The following is a 17,868-nucleotide window of genomic DNA, read 5'->3' as shown; positions in this document are numbered from 1 at the left end:
CTTGGAACGCCCATAATAGCTATGCGATGTTCTAGTAAACGTCAATTCGCACTTCTTGTGTAGCTATAACCTCTAAAGAAATTTTGGCGGGTACGCTATAATAACATTGACTTACTGGGTGCCTTAGAAGAGTGTATACCATCTTCCAAATATGACTCGAAGACATCATTATAGTCCATCTCCCCATGCCTAACATCCTGTAGCTGGTTATACATTTCTAAAATAACTCCTGCCTCTTCGTTAGAATCATAATATTCGGAAGCTAGTTGTGAACTAATAGTTTCTTCAGAATCATGATATGAGTCTTCGTCCGTTTCCTCTATGCCCGGAATTGGTTGAGATTTGGAATTAATACTCGGCTTTATTCGAGCTTTTGAACTTAACTCATGTGCAGATATTGAAGGTTTGTTGACAGATAAATTAGGTTGTATACGGTTTTGCTGGCGCCTTTTAATCATTTCTGAATATTGCTTGGCTGATTTTATTTTACTTAGATCAAGAACTTGTAAATCCACTTTGTTGCCCAGATTAGTCTCCGCAATTGCATGTGATACTTTGTAAACGTTTTCCAGAATTAGGTCCTTTAAGAATCCCTCCTTATCATTTTTAAACAATGCATGAGTGGCATCCCTCATATCTTTGTAAATTTCCTTGTTATTTTCATACCAAAGAGGTGCCACAACGGACATAATGGTAATCATTAAAGTCAATCTATCTGGTTTTTGTAGGTGATCAGGTTCACGGTGCTCTACGCCTTTAGGCCACCATGTAGGTTTCGATTTTTCGCCAAGTGTATAAGGGTAGCGCGCCTTTTTCTTCGGTTCAATTACCTTAATCCAGCATTTTGAGATTTGCTTGCATGGAAGTTGTCGCAATAGTCTAAAGGCTAAGTTAAAATACTTTTCAGCAGATGAAGATGTACTAACACATAGCGTCACAAGAGGTATGGTTTCCGTAATTCGTGGGTTTGACTGAATTGAGCCCGTACTGGTGTCTGTCGAACTACCCGAATTTTGAGAAAGGGAGTAAACGGTCGTAATTTTTAAAGTCAATAATCTAATTTGCTCCTGCAAACCACTATCCAAATTATCAGACAGTATTAGTCCATCAAATCTCGGTATATCTTCGTAGCTTTCTTTGGGATGCTTTAATAACACCGCAAACTGATAGCCGCTTTGCTGCAGAACCTCCAGGGAATGTCTTAAGATGTCCATTTTTGGTCGTGGTGTTCATCATGAAAACTGTGACACCTAACAATGACAAATGCAGCTCCATCTCACATTCTTTAAATATTCGAATTTCTATCACATTATTCAAATGGTTCTTACATTAGTACGTTTTCTGGGTTTAGGTTCCGTTTTACGTCAAACCTCGCTTTCGCTTCATCACGTAAACAGGAAACCCAAGTGAAACTGTTCTTAATCACAGGCGATGAAATTCAAAAAGAAATTATGATTATACTAAAGATATTTATCCTACTCAACGGTCAATGGAATTGTTCCTAATCATTCCGGATACCATTTGAAAACAAATAACTCTGTAATCAAGATCTGACAATCAGCTAAGCGCCAAAACAATGTAAATAGAACGATTGTCGTTCCTGATTCACATCCGTTTCGATTCTGGAATACATTCTAATTAATTATTGATCCGTTATATCAGAAGGTTTAGACGGAAATCTTGCTACATGTTGTAAACAAGCCTAGATGAATCAAAAATAAGCTTGAATACAAGGCAGTGCTTTATTCAGTTGATATTGACCTGAATTGTCTCATGAACCATATCCAAGTGTTTTTAACTTCACAATTATGTCTCAACCTCTTAATTGCTAGTCACATATTTTGCGGTACCCATGTGCATGCCACTATGATATTTACATATTCTACACTGAACTACGGGCAGTTCGGTTTGGTTAAAATTATTTATTTGAAACCTTCGATAATTGACATGTAACTGAAAGTTAATCTGCTCTATGGTAGCAATCTTGTTTCTCACTCGTTTCTCACATGTTGCCGCCCAATTATGTTCCCAGGCTGCTTACACTCCGTCTTCACCCCGCAAGATACGCACATGTGTTGGTAAACAACAGGCTGACTCCGCATGTCTAACTTTTGAGGCACGTGATGTCCATGTGAAAATTTACCTGTTGACTCTCTTTCCTTGATGATCATACAACTTCAATAATGAGCAAACTTAAGCTGATGAATAGCTCTAAGTGTGCCAATTACGAAAGGTGATCTCCTTGTGTACAATACAGTCGTTAGGAAAAAGAAGTTTAAGGTCCTGGACTTTTTGCATGCACTAGTGTAGGGCAATCTGGTGACGTTTGAAGACAGAGACTCGCTAATATCATAAACTGGATAGTATCCCTATCAACAAAACAGCATAAAATAAGGGACTGAATCCATGAATCACAGTACTAATACAAAGAATGATGATATTACATATTTCGATGAACTCTTTGATGTGGATCTTGATATCGATTTCGAGACAGCGTATAACATGATTTCAGGTGATGTTCTGCCTGCAGCAGGCCAAGAACCAATACATGGTACAGAAGGCTCGCAATTTGTGACAAAAGAGGATCTTGGAGATTGGGCAGGATGCTCACAAGATCGTGAATCACACAGTTTGGTTGATGATATGCGCTTTGTAGGGTCGTTTCCGCCTGGTTTACTAAGTGTAGACGAGTCATACGCGATTGAGAACTTCCTAGACAGCCTTATACCTTCTTCTAGCGGTACAATGCTTCAGAATCCTCCTTCCACTTCTCCATTCACCATCACTACCACAAATGGAAATTCTGACTCGTTCAGCAGGCTGCGAGCCCAGGCTCAACAGGATATATTAGAAAGTGGAAACTATCACCCGAAGCCTGTCGCCCTTACCGAAATCAGTGTTCCAGAAAATTTAATACCAACTGAAATTCGATCCAGTAAAGCAAAACTACGCCGGTGGAAACATGTGTATTGCGAAAAGCAACGGCGACTGATGTTTAAGCAAGCATTTGATGAATTAATTGCAATGGTGAGATTTCCGCGACCTGCGGAATGTGACATCGTGAAATTACATGAAATCAAGAATGGTAGAAGGATCAGGGACAAAAATATGCGAGAACCTGGGGATGGAAAACGTATACCAAAGCATATGTTACTAAAGTATATCGTAGAAGACATTGAACTTCTAATTCTAGCAAATAAGGAGCTTGAAAAATTGATCCTGACTCCACCAACGAAAATATGAAATAGAGACAAAAGCGCTCTTTCTTCGATTCATAATTTAGTTAATTAAAAATATTTTATATATGTATGATATATCTTTAAATTCCACTCGAAGAGGATGGGGTTCATTATAAATTAATCCTATCGCAGTGACGGTCGTTATAAGAAAAAAATTAAGCATTAACTTTAGCGTAACATTCTTCTCATAGGGCTGGCTCACTCTAACAAAAAACATTAGACACGTGCTAAAGGTCTGTCTAAACACCACACATAGCATTAGCAGAAACACGCAACTATTGAAAACATCTCATAAATTCAATTCCTTCAATATATGCGATGCCAACTCTTTGTACATCCAGGTATTCCCAGAAACCTTCTTGAAATGTACACCTGCTAAACCAACGATTCGTACCTTAACAATGTGAATTTCAAACCGCAGAGGCGGCCTTTCCTTTTCTTGCTGCATTTCCAAATTCTTATTGTTCATATCTTGTGCTTTTGATGTTGTCAAAATGTCATCCTGATGCAACGATTCCAAAGATGCTGTGGAAAGTTCCTCGGCAATACTACTTCCTCCAAAAGATTGAGATGTTATTGACAACGAGCGTTCATGGATTGCAGCAGCTTGGGGTGTATTGGGTATATTAGGCTGTGCATTATGTTGCCTTCTTATAGATCCATGACGAGAAGGAATAGATAATTGTCTCCTATGTGCCGTAACATAGGAGTTATTATTCGAAGAATTTGTGGGAGAAGTATCAGCAACGAAAGTGTTGGTCTGAAGATTCGGCGGCACTTTATTGGTCACATATGATTGTCTATGAACACAGGTGAATCCTCCCTTTACTTCGTTGAATTCAATGTTTAGTTTCTTTAAAGTTGAAATGATTTTATATCGAACAATAGGCAATGGCTTCGAGGACGTTGTTTGAACAGAGAAAAACCCTTTTAAGAACAAAGACCGTGGGAAGTCTATAGACGGCATTGATCCTGCGGGTGCTTTCGCAGCCAAATCAAGAATTTGCTTATCGCTTAATTCCTCATCCACGCTTTCTAAACCATTGCTACCTACGAACTCCGATCTTGCCTCCCCACTATTTTCTAAAAATCCCTCGTCGTTAATATCTTGTGGGGAGACTTGCGTTGCAACTGCAGGACGCATAAACTTCAACGATTCACGACGAGCATGACCAACAGATTTCGCTCTTGCAGAAGGGTGTAACCTTCTACCTTTTTGTACACTTAACTGTTTTAAAGGCTTGTCTTCATCAACAGACTCTCTACCTTGGCCGCTAGTAGGCGACGCTGTGTTGCTTCCAGAAAGACCCAACTCCTGCATATTATGCTGTAAAATTTGCTGTTGTTTAACCAAGGATGCTGCGTTGTATGGTAATGCTGGTAATTGAGAATGCGCCTCGGAATTGCCGCCCCTTGGATTATCATTAGGTAATGCTGTTATCCCAGAAACATATTTCAAAGAGGGTCCAAACTCGGAAACGGCGCGCGAATGAGCTTCAGCAGTCCGTATAGACAACATAGGTTGGATGATAGGAGGCTGTATTTGTGAAGGCTGATGTGCGGTATTAACATCATGAGTATAATTCTGCTGAGATGCGCCTTGTGAAGCAGTATGGTGATGTCTCTGAGATAAACGTCTGAAAATTGATCCAATATGGTGCTTTTCAGTAGAACTTGTAGATGTCGAGGTGGAATGATGAGACGAAGCTGTATTAGCTGCAAACTTACTATTTGTTACTTCAAAATCGTGAGATTGAGGAGCAGGCGATAGAACTGTATCTTCAGGTTCCGCATCTGCAATTAAAGTTGTTTTCCTAGAATCGACAGTATGCGCCTGTTTAGGAATTGTGAGCTGCGGTTGAATCATAGTTGTTTGTACATGTTTGGATGGTATGGTAGGGGAGACATAGTTCACAGATTGGTTTTTACTCACGGCAACACCATTCGCTGAGGGACTTGGAGTTGCGCCACTATTACTAGTTGAGTGTAGCTGCTGTGGAGACTTCGGTGATAACTGTTGTTGTGGCTTCCTTTCCGCAGCAGTAGATGGTGCTGTTCCAGTTTGCATCTTACCGGTAATCGATGATGTACATGATCCAGCAGATAAAGCTGCAGAAGATGTAACTGGCAACGCACCAGCAGCAAATGAAGCAGAAGAATTTGAAGCCTCTCCTGCTTTTTTAAGCTTTGATCGTTTTCTTTTTAGCATTTCGTCAACTAGATTATAAATAGACAACAATGGGTTAAAAGCTCGCATTGGGTTTTCTTTAAGTGTTGCACTGTTTGACTTTTCCCAATAACTTGCCGCCAAAGCCTCGTATTCATCAGACATGACAAGCTTCTCAAGCCATTGTTTAGTTTCTTGTATATCCTGAACAAGTTCAAGTTTGTGCATTTCTTTGATAACTTCCAAATTTATTTGTTCAACTTTTAGTGGCACGCATGGTGGCAGGTATGATGGAGCAGGGAAATCATAGCCCTTTAACATCCACTGGTGGTTGACAACCTGAGATAAAGTTGCCCTTTTGGATGGTTCTACTACTAACATTTTGGACAGAAGGGATATAACATCGATAGATAAATGTTGAGGATACTCAACCTTACCCTTTTTGATCTTTTCATGTAAAACATTTGCGTTTTCATCATCGAATGGGACTTTTCCACATACTAGGACATATAAAACAACACCAAAAGACCAAATATCAACCTCTGGTCCAGTATAAGGATTGGCTTTTAAGAGCTCAGGAGCTGCAAAGTATAGCGAACCACAAAATGTATGTAACTGCTTCCTTGAATCATACAAGTTCGATAAACCAAAATCAATGATTTTTATTTCCCCCGAAGAGGAGATCATTATGTTTTCGATTTTTAAATCTCTATGAACAATGTTGTTCAAATGCAAGTACTGTAACGCAGAGGCTATCCCACGAGCAAATCTCCGTGCATGTCTCTCTCTCAAGGAGCCATGTTGAATAATATAATCAAGCAGCTGCCCTCCGGATACATATTCAAATAACATGTAGTAGTGATTACTCATTGTACACATCTCAAACAATCGACATATATGAGGATGGTATAGAATCTGACCTAAGGAAGCCTCTCTTACAGTTCTCTTGTCTCTTGAAACCTCTTTTTCTAACTTTTTTCTGCGCTCCGCCACTTCTTCCTCCGTAGCTGGAGAAAGAAGCTTCTGCTGCTGCTGCTGTTTCTGTACAAAAGATTTTGTAGCTCTGTTTACAATTTTGATCGCGCATAACTCATTAGTTACTCTATGCTTGGCTAGTTTTACTTTCCCCATAGAACCTGCGCCTACCGTCTCCATAAAGTCCCAATCGCCTAGTGATTTCCTGTGGAAGGGCTTCTGTGATGGCCTCGGTGCTGAAACTGGCTTACCATTACTACCGGATTGACTATCACTCATTTCAGCAGCAGGCATAAGGTGTTGGGCATCTGGTACCTGTCCACCTCTTGGCGCTCCCCCAGACCCAGATATCGAACCTTTTCCCATCATCCTTGGGGTGGCAGGTGCTACAACTGCTTGATTCGAAATTCCACTCAATCCACTTGCATTGCTACCCATCTGGAACTGGTTATTGACATGATAATCTTGCGCTGTAGTAGGCATTTTGAACTACTGATTTTTTTTCTAGGCGTGATTGGACTTTAAAATACTCACAAATCACCAACAGAGAACGCTTTCTTATAAATGGTCCACAATAGTTAGACCACTTTTCTTAACGCGTTCCCTGACTATCTATCTTAACCCAAACGGATTCTCTCCGAAAATACTATTGTTGTAAAGCTAACTGCCTTAGCTTTACCCTAATATAAATTAGTTCAACAATAGACTGTAAAACCAGATAATAACACTATCAAGCCGCTCTCAGTACCTGCTTATCGTGCAAGATCCTGAGCTTCAATTTGAACTTGATTTATTATGTTATATGTATGCATTACTCATAACGCCAATTTTCTAGAGCACTAATGCCTTAACTGCCCTCACCCCTTTTGCCACCTATAGTAACGTACAGAATGACATCACCACTTCTGCCAAAAAGAAAGCAATTTTTACTCTCACAGTACTGAGTGTTCAGACTATTAGGGCAACTAAAACGAGAAGGGCGGATCAGGTGTCTTTAGTAGAGTATGAGTGCGACTAAAAAGACCAATAGGCAACAGATCGCTTGGAAATGGGAGGATCACGTTGATGGGGAAGTTTTAGCCCAATTGCAAAAAATGCAAGGCGTTGATTTGCAAGTTCCCGTTTCACTGGCGTTCCAGTGGTACTACAATTATTGCATCGGGTGGCTTTATAATATTTGCACAAGCTTTTGGACATCAGATATCGGAAAGGCAATGTGGAAAGATATCAAGTTTGATGAGAGGCTTCTGTTGACGGATATGAAAGGTTTAGTACCAGGTGTGACAGGGGAAGAGGACGAGAACTTGTACTATCAAGTTTTAGTTCAACTTCTACGTACTATATCACAGAATAAGCATGCTGTATTTGAAGACTGGGATGTCACCGTTAAGTACTATTTGCGGGACGAGAAGGACGTCGCTTTCTATGATGGAGATGTATCATTTTTGGAGTTGGGAGTAGCCGAACAATTTGTGGTATTGTATAAGCTGATTAAGCTCGTTGAACGGAAAAGTCTTGTATTTAAGAACTACCTCTTAAATCATGAGTATTTATTTCAGTTTCCTCAAATTTGGTTAGACGACCGTACATCGTTTTTCATTCTTCCTGGTAGTAAGATTGTAAAAAAAGAGATTCGCAAGCTGAAAGATGTTGAACTACGCATCCCAATAAAGCTACAGAACTGCACTGTGCGATATGAAGAATTCAATGGCGAGTCTTTGGATGTGGTTCATTATGATTACGCACAAGATATCGAAACATACTTGCAAGATGTCGATGTGCATTATACCGTAGTAGCCTACAACTGGGCTACATTTTTGGAATACATAGGTAATGTTGGAGACAAACAATTACAGGAGTTTTTCAGCGATTTTGTGCACTATTCTGCGGCTAACGAACTCTATCAACTAAAATTGTGGAATAATAGAGTGAAAGAGAGGTCCATGCAGGAGCTGATTGTTAGGCGGAAACGTTCGTCTAGATTAGTTGCCCGCGAGGAAGAAACGCAGCGGAAGCAAGTTGAGGAATCCTGGCATGATAAACTCGATGACAGAGACAGGTACATACGCTTGAGGAACAAGTTAGTCGCGAAGCAAAGCAAAAAAGTAAAGGACGCATTATGGTCAATTTTATGGGATAGATTCGAGTATGACAAAAAGGTCAAAAAAGTAAAAACGCGCATTATCTCGAATGATGACATAGTGGGTGGTAATCTTAGTGAAGATATTCCGAAGTCATACCAAGTTGGTGATTCACTACTAACACCCATCGAGGAAGATGTGCTGGACCATGGTGAGACATACAAGAACTTGATTGTAGACATTAGGCAGCCAATGAACCCCTTGAACGTCGAATGTCAAGAACTTACAGATGAATACTGCATTACAAAGTTAGATCTAAAAAAACTAGCCAATCATGGTATTCCCACTGATTCTTATGAAGAAGACAGTAAGGATTGGTACTTTCAATGTCCGTGTGATATCGAAGGTATCAACATGGATCCAGAAGATGAGTCTCTGAACGGTTCTAACATAATATGTTGCGACCAGTGCCTTAGGTGGCAACATTGGGATTGTCAGCACAAAATAACTTTAGACTTTTTGTCCCGTGGACATGATACGCCTCTTACAAGTAAGGATTTTTCATTAGTGACATTGGGTGTACCTAATCGTAGGAAATCTAGGCGAGCTACAGGTAGCGGAGAACCAGACCATGAGTTTGATCGTCCAACAATGAAACGTAAGCCAATAACCGAAGCTGAGATTTTTATTTGCACCTGGTGTTTAGCTAAGACAGAAGAAGACCTAAGGTCTATATTCAAACCCGAACTAGTTGCAACAAGAGCAAAGGAGAAAAAACAAGCTGAAGAGAAGGAGAAGAGAAGGTTGATGAAAGAGAAGAAAAAGCGCGATGAATTATTGAGGTTACAGCAGCAGCAGCAGCAGCAGCAGCAGCTGTATCAGCAGCCGTTGCCAAACCGTCCCATGTTTCAATTGCAATCCCAACGTGACCTACAGCCGATACCGAAATTGACGGAGCAACAGCACAAGGGACAATTACAACAGCCTAAACAGGTGCTATCTATACCAACAACACCTGCTGCGGCCACTAGACCAACGCCCCATTCGCAATTGGCATCTTGGAGATAGAATAAACTCTACAGTCGTAAAATTGCTCCCAAATTTACGCTCGCTGTTGCTTTTTTATAGAGCTGCAAAATTAAAAGGCATACATTCTTTATGTAGAGAACATCAAGTCAATGAGCTATATGCCTTATGCGAATTAATTAGAAAATATAACTTGTGAATCGTTGATCGGCTTCGAAACGGATCCATCTCTATAGAAAAAGAAGAGCAACTAATAGCACAACTTAGTTGAATTTCTTCTATCCGTTTCTCTGCTGTCCTCTTTTACATGTAAACCCCGTACACTTTTATGTAATCAGTAGTATACCGCACTTAATTGGTGCTTACGTTCTCGCCCAAACTCTGAGTCCAGACTTTCCTTTATCTACCCGTGCATCTACAGGTATAATATCGATCTCTTAAAAACACCGAGACTATGCGGGTGCCCAGAACCGTAAATCGTTTCTTAAGATGCTTTATATCCTTGGTATTCAACCTACAATATTAAGATAGCAAATTAAACGCTTTGTCTTACATATTAAATTCCAACAGCTTTAAATAGACAATAATTTTGTAGGGCGTTTCTTAAAATATGGACATTTTCTTGCCGAACATATATAGCTTTAATTTTTGCCAACTTTTACAATACTTCTCCCAGCGACGAATACTATTACGAATTTACAAATATAAAGGCTTGCAACAAAGTTCTAGAAAGTCGCTGTCAGCTTATTTGCTTTCAATAAAGTATCTGCTACTGTAAAGGAAAATTCGGACAGCTTGATATTTGAGGTATCTCCGCGGGAAAGAACGGTGGTAGCGAATGTAGGGTTGTATACATATATATATAATATATATATATATATATATATACCAAGCTGTGACAGTATAAGCAGACACTCCACCGAAAGCTGAAACGAATCGTTGTGGTTAAGGAACTGAACATTGACAGGGGTTTTTACGTTGGTATTAGAAATTTCAAGGCCATCTTGCACATTACCAGAAAGGAGCATCTTTTTAGAACACAGAGAATAGGGACCATCATAAACAAAAGGACTACACCATTGGAGTGTAAATGTGCATATCTATAAACGGAAATTTGCAACATTCCATCAGGTACACCCAGGTAGCTATGGTTAATGAGCTACAAAGTGGTCCACTGCCATGCACAAAGACAAAGAAGCACCTCTCAGCTATTTATAGTCAACGAGAACCCAGTAGAGCGTTTCCTGGATTTACTCTAAAAGATGATAAGAGGGAACCAGATTGTGAACAAGTTCTAACAAGTTCCGATGGGAGAAGAGGGGTCTACGCTTCCTTTTTAGCTAAGAATATTAATGATGATAATGATAACGATAATGAACATACTTCCGACAATGATACTGATATTGAGAATAATGGTCCCCATACTGATTCGGGCAGACGTGTAGCTCCGCACACTGATCCTCTTTTAGAAGCTCCTTTAGCAAAGAAACCTACTCTGATGATAGGACCATGTGAAGAATCATCACAAGTAGTAACGAATTTCTCACTGACACAATCATTGTCATCTGTTATGTCTCAGGTAAGGAATTTTAATAACCTTCCATCCTCTGCCATACCTAATGGGATATATGGGGGGTTTTTGAATACCCCTTTGGCCTCTACGGGTCGGAGAGGTGACACCAGTGTAAGCAGTACAACATGTTCGACTTCATCGAGAACAAAAAGTTCTGGTATTGCTTCCTTTTTAACATGCTCTACAGATAACTGTAACACGCAGCCGTTAAGCGAGGAGTACATTGGTCAATGGTTCGGTACGCATCTCAGTGGTGAAGATGAAACACTGAAAGAAGTTAACTGTGAGGAAATTGGTGCTGAAACTGCTTTTGAACATCCACTTGTGATTACTGAAGACGAAGATAATGCTGAATATTTGCCTTTAACACGGGAAACTACAGATAAAAGTTACAGGGTTCCACATATCAAATATATAAATTTACAGGACCTAGACTTACAAAATTCTTGGACGGTGGACGACATTATCCAGTTTTACGCACCTGTCTACGAGCGGCCACTGCTAAGGTCAAATGCAGAAGGTACTGTAGCGGGACGTCGGAAAGGACGATCTCCGCTTGAATTAACTATTAATGAGATGAAGAAGGTTGGCACAAAGCTAAGTTCTCAAGCTTTCAAGTCCAGGTCAAACGCAATGTTGGATACTGTCGAATTAGAACATTGGCCTTCTGAAAAAGGTAGCACATCAAATTCAACAACTGAGGCAAGCAAAATGATCGAAACAGAGGAAAATTGGTTATATGTGCATCTTCCAAATAGACGAACAAGACAGCAGTCTCTGAACCCAAACTTTTTAAGATTGTATGCCACTGAACTATCTTCTAAACTTAAGAACCTGCTTCCAGATATTAATGTTGATGAGCATGCATTACGGAAGCTTTCACACGACGATATCTGGAATTTGGACATACCAAACAAATACGACGATGTCTCGCCTTACCAGATTAAATTAGCATTGATAACGCGGAGGAAACTCTGGTCAGAGATGTGCAACATCCTGCGACAGGATCTACACGGGGTAAACGCACCCTGGAACCTAAAGTTCGTTATAGAACCTCAACTCACAGATGATAGTGACCGCACGCAAAGGAAAAACCTCACGTCATCGTTAGTACGCCTCGAATCTGATGTTAAGCCATGGTCAAAGGGAGGAAATCAATTTATGTTACGTCCATGTGGGAAGTTATCACTGGGCAAAAATGGCAATAGGGATATACAGTATGTTGTAAAGGGTTGGTGTGATAGCCGGTTTTGTTAGGGATTACAAATTGAGGATAATGATGTATAACGGAGCTTAACGGACGCAACCCTAAGGGGGATAAATATAGGTTATTGCATAAAAGTCTCATATAATATGAGACTTTTAGTCTTTTATCTTAGGACTGTAATTTAATATCTAGTTATTTTTTTTTACTTGATTGCTAATTACTTACTTCAACATAATTGTCCTTGAACTTCGACATATTTCTTAGTAGAGTTTTTTTTTTTTGATACTTTGGCACTGTCAAAACTGAAGTAAACCAGCAGGCCTACTTCAGTTTATCAGTAAGCTATAATATAGTCAACTTATGACGGTCCTGAAAGATATAAAAAGTGTAGCGGTAATTGGTGCAGGTCCGGTGGGGGTAGCATTCGCTAAGGCTTTAATAAAAGAGAAACGTTTTGATCATATTCAAGTGTTCGAAAGATCATCTAATTTTGGAGGCCTATGGAATTATACTAAACCACTTTTTAAGAATAATCCACAAACTTCCCTTCCTTCTATACCTTCTGTTTCTCCTAATGTTAGAGAAGAACGTCAGGTGTATAAAGGTAGGGTGTCCTTCCAAACTCCTGCATATAAGTATCTGACTACAAACACTCCGAAAAACTTTATAGAATATAATGGTTACAGCTTTCCAGCGGATACGCCATTATTTCCCACACGCCAACATGTATTTGAATATATGGTGCAGTTTGCGAACACAATTGATTCTTATGTCAACTTTAACTCAGAATTGGTAAGCTTGCAGTTCCTCGATGATGCTAAGCAGTACGAATTGCACATTAAAGATTCAGTAAAGTCAACATCTAGTATATATCATTTTGATGCGGTAGTTCTGGCAGTGGGATTTCACAATATACCTTATGTTCCCAATATAGAAGGCGTCTCTGAGTGGAACGATAGGTTTCCGGGGTCAATCTCTCATAGCAAGGACTTTGACCAACCACAGGATTTCTTGGATTCACACGGAAACATACTTGTGATTGGAAACTCTGCTTCAGGAGTAGATGTGGCATACGAGTTGGCGACTTGTCTCAATAGGCCAATATATAAATCGAAACGGTCAGAGCCGCAATTACCGGGTGCTACAGACCCCAATATAAAGGATTTCCCAAATGTGAAGAAGTTTGACCCTGCAAATAAGACTGTGGAATTTGTCGATGGCCAGAAGTTGTCTAATGTAGAAAAGGTTATCTTCTGCACCGGTTATCTCAAATCAATGTCTTTCCTGCCACAACCTACTGAATCTCATGGACATGGTAATCAAATCTTAAGTCGTTTAATCTCTAATGGATCCCGAGTCGAAAATTTATACAATCATATGCTTCCAATAGGACTACCTTCTCTTGCCATTGCAGGCCTGCCTAAGTATGTTCTTCCAGTCAGATTAGCGGAATCACAGGCTGCATGGATAACAAGAATTTGGAGCGGCCGTATTCCTGTCCCATCGGAAAGTATACAACGTAAGTATGATCTTTGGTGTGCAGAGAATAACGGAGAAGGTACGAACTATCACGTTCTATCATTTCCAAAAGACGTACAGTATTGTATGAGACTGAATAAAGATGTACGCCATGCAGGTTACGGTGGATATTTTGGTGTCGAATGGCGAGGTAATGATATAAAACTGAGATCCGCTATGAAAGCAGTGAAGATTTCATACTTTAAATATCAACAAAACACTGGTAAATGTGCTACCTCTCTTAAAGAGCTTGAAGACAGCGGCTACTTTGAGTGGCCTGCAGATGCAATATCTTGTGTCCAAGTTCCGACATTTGCACCATAAGCGACTAGATACATTTAGAAGATAATATAGTAACGCTTCATAAGACAAACAATGTCTTGCTTCAGATTTAAATTTAGACTGTCATTATTCTTTCGTCACATGATTAAGGGCTGCCAAAATATGACGCTTAAGCGATGAAAGTTTAACAAAAGGCCTCTGACATATGTTTAGCTTATAACTTCAGCATATAACGTAGCTAAAGTAGCAGCCACGTATGCTCCTAGACTGAAAGCTATTGATGGCCATTAACGGAAAACATAGTGATGAAAACTTATAACGGTATGACTTTCTTAATGGTACTAGACTTGAACAATAGGATCATTTTACTAACATGCTGAGTGCAGTAACATATGTTGAAATAATAAATAACGATAACGCAACAACGAAATGCCAGTGGTATGGAGGAGATGAGTCTCAAACAAGGTATGGTGCTATCTCTAATAGAGCACAGAAGGACATTTCTAAAGATACATTTCATCGATTGGTGTACGATGTTATAATACCTAAGGTTGTACATCGCAAAGGAAATAAAATTACAAAAACAACAGTCAGCTTGGTAGATGGATATGACGGATATTATACTACTGATGATGATGGTGACATTTTAGTGAGCTTTGCTTCTGTAGAAACCCCCAAAATATTGCCATTAAGAGTGTTGACGCAATTAAAAGGAATGGTTAGCGTCGATGATGAATCGTTACGAAATAATATAACCGCAATAGTTACAGATTTCCATAAGGAATTACTATCCTACCATGATTCCACAATGTATGAAGCTACTGACCAGGATCTACAGGAGATAATCAATGTGATGAACGATAACATAGACAAATTTTTGAGACGTCAAGAGCGAATAACATTGTTGGTTGACCAAACCTCTCAATTGAATCAGAATAGCTTTAATTTTCAGCGAAAAGCTATCAAAATCAAAAGGAACATGTGGTGGCGTAGCTTTAAATTTTGGGCAGTTTGTGTACTGGCTGCCATGAGTTTTTTGTTCATATTATGGGTTATGCTACATTCATGATTGGGTTAGATACGTATAAATATATATAGTGTATTACACGACCTTCCCGTCTAATCTCTAATAGATGTGAAAACGAAATCCGGTTTAGTCGTCTGGTCAAACCTTTGTTTTCTTCGAGACTGGTTCTTCGTAATCTTTATCTGGATTAACGCTCTCATCTGGCCCGTCTTCTACGTTTGCAGATTCAGCATCTAATTCCGATTTCCCCTTTCTTTGGCGCAATGCCCTCTCATATTCTACAACCTTATTCCTTATTATAGGTTTAAAACCTGTTAACCCTATTTGCTCTAGGGCACTTAAAATATCATCCTCATTGCAAGACTTAGAATCATTGTTTTTAGCATTCTCGCGAGCATACATCAGTAGGTGGTTAACGAACACTGTTGAAGAACGTTGTAATGCAATAGATGCATCTTTAGAAAGCATTACTTTAGAATCAGGTGTTGCTGAATGGAGTGCTTCCTTCGCTATGGACGTAATAATTGACTTCGGAAATAAAAGGTCATCAACAGTGACTTTCTCCTGTTCTTTAATGTAAGATGTTGTTGGATAGTTACCTTGGGCATCTTTTTTCCAACCTTTAGGAGGCATATTGTATCTGTAAGTTTCTAGAACTCATTAAGACATGCGATGACAGTATCTACTACTAACTTCAGAATTTTTTTGTACATTTATTTTGAAAAATTAACGAACATTAAGACACAACAATACATTTGCTGTTTGAAAATTCCTTAGCTCGCCTGGGTTTTGATTATCGCCATATGAATTCCATAGCTGGTATTCCTAAGTATGTGCTAAAGGTTTAAAGTGTCCTAGTTTCTTTGAAATATTATATAGTTAAGATATGGAACAGCTTCCTTTGAGTATAAAAACTAGTGAAAGCAAATTCATATCAACAATGTAATTGAAAAATGAGCTGAGTAGATAAGTACTCTCTTCATTGTTCAATTCCCAAAGTTAAGTCAATTTCGATTGAGTTTTTACAATCATTAAAAGAATTAGAAAAAAATTCAAACAGAAAATCCTTTAACCATCTATCTCATCGCAAACTTAAGAGGTGTACGCGAAGACAAAATGTTTAGAGCAAACATACAAAACGTTAAGCATAAGCTTAGTCAAAGCACACGTCCATGTAATCCTTCAATTAATGTTGCAGACTACCAAATTGTTGCTGAAGGTAATGCAGAGATTCTATTCCCAGAAAAGAAAGCAGTATTTTACAACCCAATTCAGCAATTTAATAGAGATTTAAGCGTAACATGTATTAAAGCATGGGATAACCTTCACAGTAATTCAAAGCAGATAGAACGCTCTAGTCTGAATACAACCAGTAAACCTAGTAGTAATGAGCTAGACAATGAGCCTACAAGTAAAAAACGGAAACTTTCCTTTAGCGGATCAGGTGATGAACAGGTTAAAGAATCTAAACACTATATTAAGGTGCTAGAAGCGCTTTCTGCTACTGGCCTTCGTGCCATTCGTTACGCTCGTGAGATTCCTAATATTAAAGAAATTGTTGCTAATGACCTGTTGGCCGCGGCTGTTGAATCCATTCAAAGAAACGTGGATCACAATAATGTCTCTGAACTTGTGAAACCAAACCAGGATGACGCGAATGTTTTAATGTATCGCTCAAAATCTATGGGACAAAAATTTCATGTCATCGATCTAGACCCATATGGGACGGCTGCTCCATTCATAGACGCCTCAATGCAAGCAATCGAAGAGGATGGTTTGATGCTTGTTACATGTACTGATCTTTCAGTTCTAGCAGGGAATGGATACCCAGAGAAGTGTTTTGCGTTATATGGAGGAGTCAATATGGCTGGTCACGAAGCCACTCATGAAAGCGCGCTCAGGTTAGTACTACATTTGCTTGGTCAAAGTGCGGCGAAATATAAGAAATGCATCGAACCACTTTTGTCTCTCAGTATTGATTTCTATGTGCGTGTATTTATCCGTGTTAAAACTAGCCCAACTCAGGTAAAAAACCTGCAGTACAACACTATGGTCGGCTACGTATGCAGCGGCTGTGGCTCCTACCATACGCAGCGTATGGGTAAGAAATCACAGCGTGAATCCAAGAAAGGTAAGTCATTTGTGAAATACTCTCTTGCAAAGGGGCCACCTGTTGATAGGTATTGCAGTTTCTGTAACTCAGTCCATCACGTTGTTGGACCGATGTATGGAGGTCCGCTTCATAACCGCAAATTTATCGAGGAGGTTCTCCGAATTAACGAGCATGAGCACAATGATGAGATATATCATACACGTAAGCGGATTGAAGGGATGTTGACCCTTGCTCTTAATGAAATAGAAGCACCTTTTTACTTTTCTCCTACCTTCCTGTCGTCAATTTTGAAATTTCAAGTGCCACCGCTGAAGACTGTTGTTGCAGGCCTTGGTTCATTGGGTTTTAAGTCCTCCTTAACGCACGCAAAACCGTCTTCCATCAAGACTGATGCTCCATGGGACGCTATTTGGTACATTATGAAAAAATACTGCCTTGATAAGAAGCTCTGCGACCCTAAGAATATGAACAACAATGTTGTGGGTTATAAAATTCTTAACAATGAGTCTATTGTTGGGACCGAAGAATGGCAACAGAAACTTTCTTTTGAACCTAATGAACAAAGCGGTGAATTTGAGCGCCTACGGAAACTGAAGATTGTCCGGTACCAGGAAAACCCAACTAAATTCTGGGGACCAAAGGCCAGGCCACAATAGTTAA

The 17,868-nt window shown here is 39.5% G+C and overlaps 9 protein-coding genes across 9 annotated transcripts; 6 read left to right on the top strand and 3 right to left on the bottom strand.

The window, feature by feature from the left end:
• Positions 1-95: 95 nt before the first annotated feature.
• AW171_hschr2466 (uncharacterized protein) lies at positions 96-1,214 on the bottom strand (the record flags this gene model as incomplete). Its single annotated transcript, XM_018130445.1, has 1 exon — positions 96-1,214. One exon carries the CDS (start codon positions 1,212-1,214, stop codon positions 96-98), a length of 1,119 nt encoding a protein of 372 aa, XP_017985934.1.
• Positions 1,215-2,406: 1,192 nt separating this feature from the next.
• Positions 2,407-3,243, top strand: INO2 (Ino2p; the record flags this gene model as incomplete). Its single annotated transcript, XM_018130444.1, has 1 exon — positions 2,407-3,243. The coding sequence occupies one exon, from the start codon at positions 2,407-2,409 to the stop codon at positions 3,241-3,243; it is 837 nt and encodes a 278-aa protein (XP_017985933.1).
• Positions 3,244-3,528: 285 nt separating this feature from the next.
• AW171_hschr2464 (KIN1/KIN2 family serine/threonine-protein kinase) lies at positions 3,529-6,864 on the bottom strand (the record flags this gene model as incomplete). The annotated part of the gene is made up of 1 exon (XM_018130443.1): positions 3,529-6,864. The coding sequence occupies one exon, from the start codon at positions 6,862-6,864 to the stop codon at positions 3,529-3,531; it is 3,336 nt and encodes a 1,111-aa protein (XP_017985932.1).
• Positions 6,865-7,385: 521 nt separating this feature from the next.
• On the top strand, positions 7,386-9,530 carry IOC2 (Ioc2p; the record flags this gene model as incomplete). Its single annotated transcript, XM_018130442.1, has 1 exon — positions 7,386-9,530. One exon carries the CDS (start codon positions 7,386-7,388, stop codon positions 9,528-9,530), a length of 2,145 nt encoding a protein of 714 aa, XP_017985931.1.
• A 1,048-nt stretch (positions 9,531-10,578) lies between these two features.
• On the top strand, positions 10,579-12,318 carry GIS3 (Gis3p; the record flags this gene model as incomplete). Its single annotated transcript, XM_018130441.1, has 1 exon — positions 10,579-12,318. The coding sequence occupies one exon, from the start codon at positions 10,579-10,581 to the stop codon at positions 12,316-12,318; it is 1,740 nt and encodes a 579-aa protein (XP_017985930.1).
• A 310-nt stretch (positions 12,319-12,628) lies between these two features.
• FMO1 (N,N-dimethylaniline monooxygenase) lies at positions 12,629-14,110 on the top strand (the record flags this gene model as incomplete). The annotated part of the gene is made up of 1 exon (XM_018130440.1): positions 12,629-14,110. One exon carries the CDS (start codon positions 12,629-12,631, stop codon positions 14,108-14,110), a length of 1,482 nt encoding a protein of 493 aa, XP_017985929.1.
• Positions 14,111-14,373: 263 nt separating this feature from the next.
• NYV1 (Nyv1p) lies at positions 14,374-15,137 on the top strand (the record flags this gene model as incomplete). The annotated part of the gene is made up of 2 exons (XM_018130439.1): positions 14,374-14,389; positions 14,455-15,137. The coding sequence occupies 2 exons, from the start codon at positions 14,374-14,376 to the stop codon at positions 15,135-15,137; spliced, it is 699 nt and encodes a 232-aa protein (XP_017985928.1).
• Positions 15,138-15,233: 96 nt separating this feature from the next.
• Positions 15,234-15,728, bottom strand: DPB4 (DNA polymerase epsilon noncatalytic subunit; the record flags this gene model as incomplete). The annotated part of the gene is made up of 1 exon (XM_018130438.1): positions 15,234-15,728. One exon carries the CDS (start codon positions 15,726-15,728, stop codon positions 15,234-15,236), a length of 495 nt encoding a protein of 164 aa, XP_017985927.1.
• A 483-nt stretch (positions 15,729-16,211) lies between these two features.
• TRM1 (tRNA (guanine26-N2)-dimethyltransferase) lies at positions 16,212-17,864 on the top strand (the record flags this gene model as incomplete). The annotated part of the gene is made up of 1 exon (XM_018130437.1): positions 16,212-17,864. One exon carries the CDS (start codon positions 16,212-16,214, stop codon positions 17,862-17,864), a length of 1,653 nt encoding a protein of 550 aa, XP_017985926.1.
• Between the last annotated feature and the right edge of the window lie 4 nt (positions 17,865-17,868).

The sequence above is a fragment of the Eremothecium sinecaudum genome, chromosome II (assembly GCF_001548555.1).
Source record: "Eremothecium sinecaudum strain ATCC 58844 chromosome II, complete sequence".
NCBI classification, from domain to species: Eukaryota; Fungi; Ascomycota; class Saccharomycetes; order Saccharomycetales; family Saccharomycetaceae; genus Eremothecium; species Eremothecium sinecaudum.
Note: the sequence above shows the minus strand (reverse complement) of the source record. Positions and strands in the feature narration are given on the sequence as shown.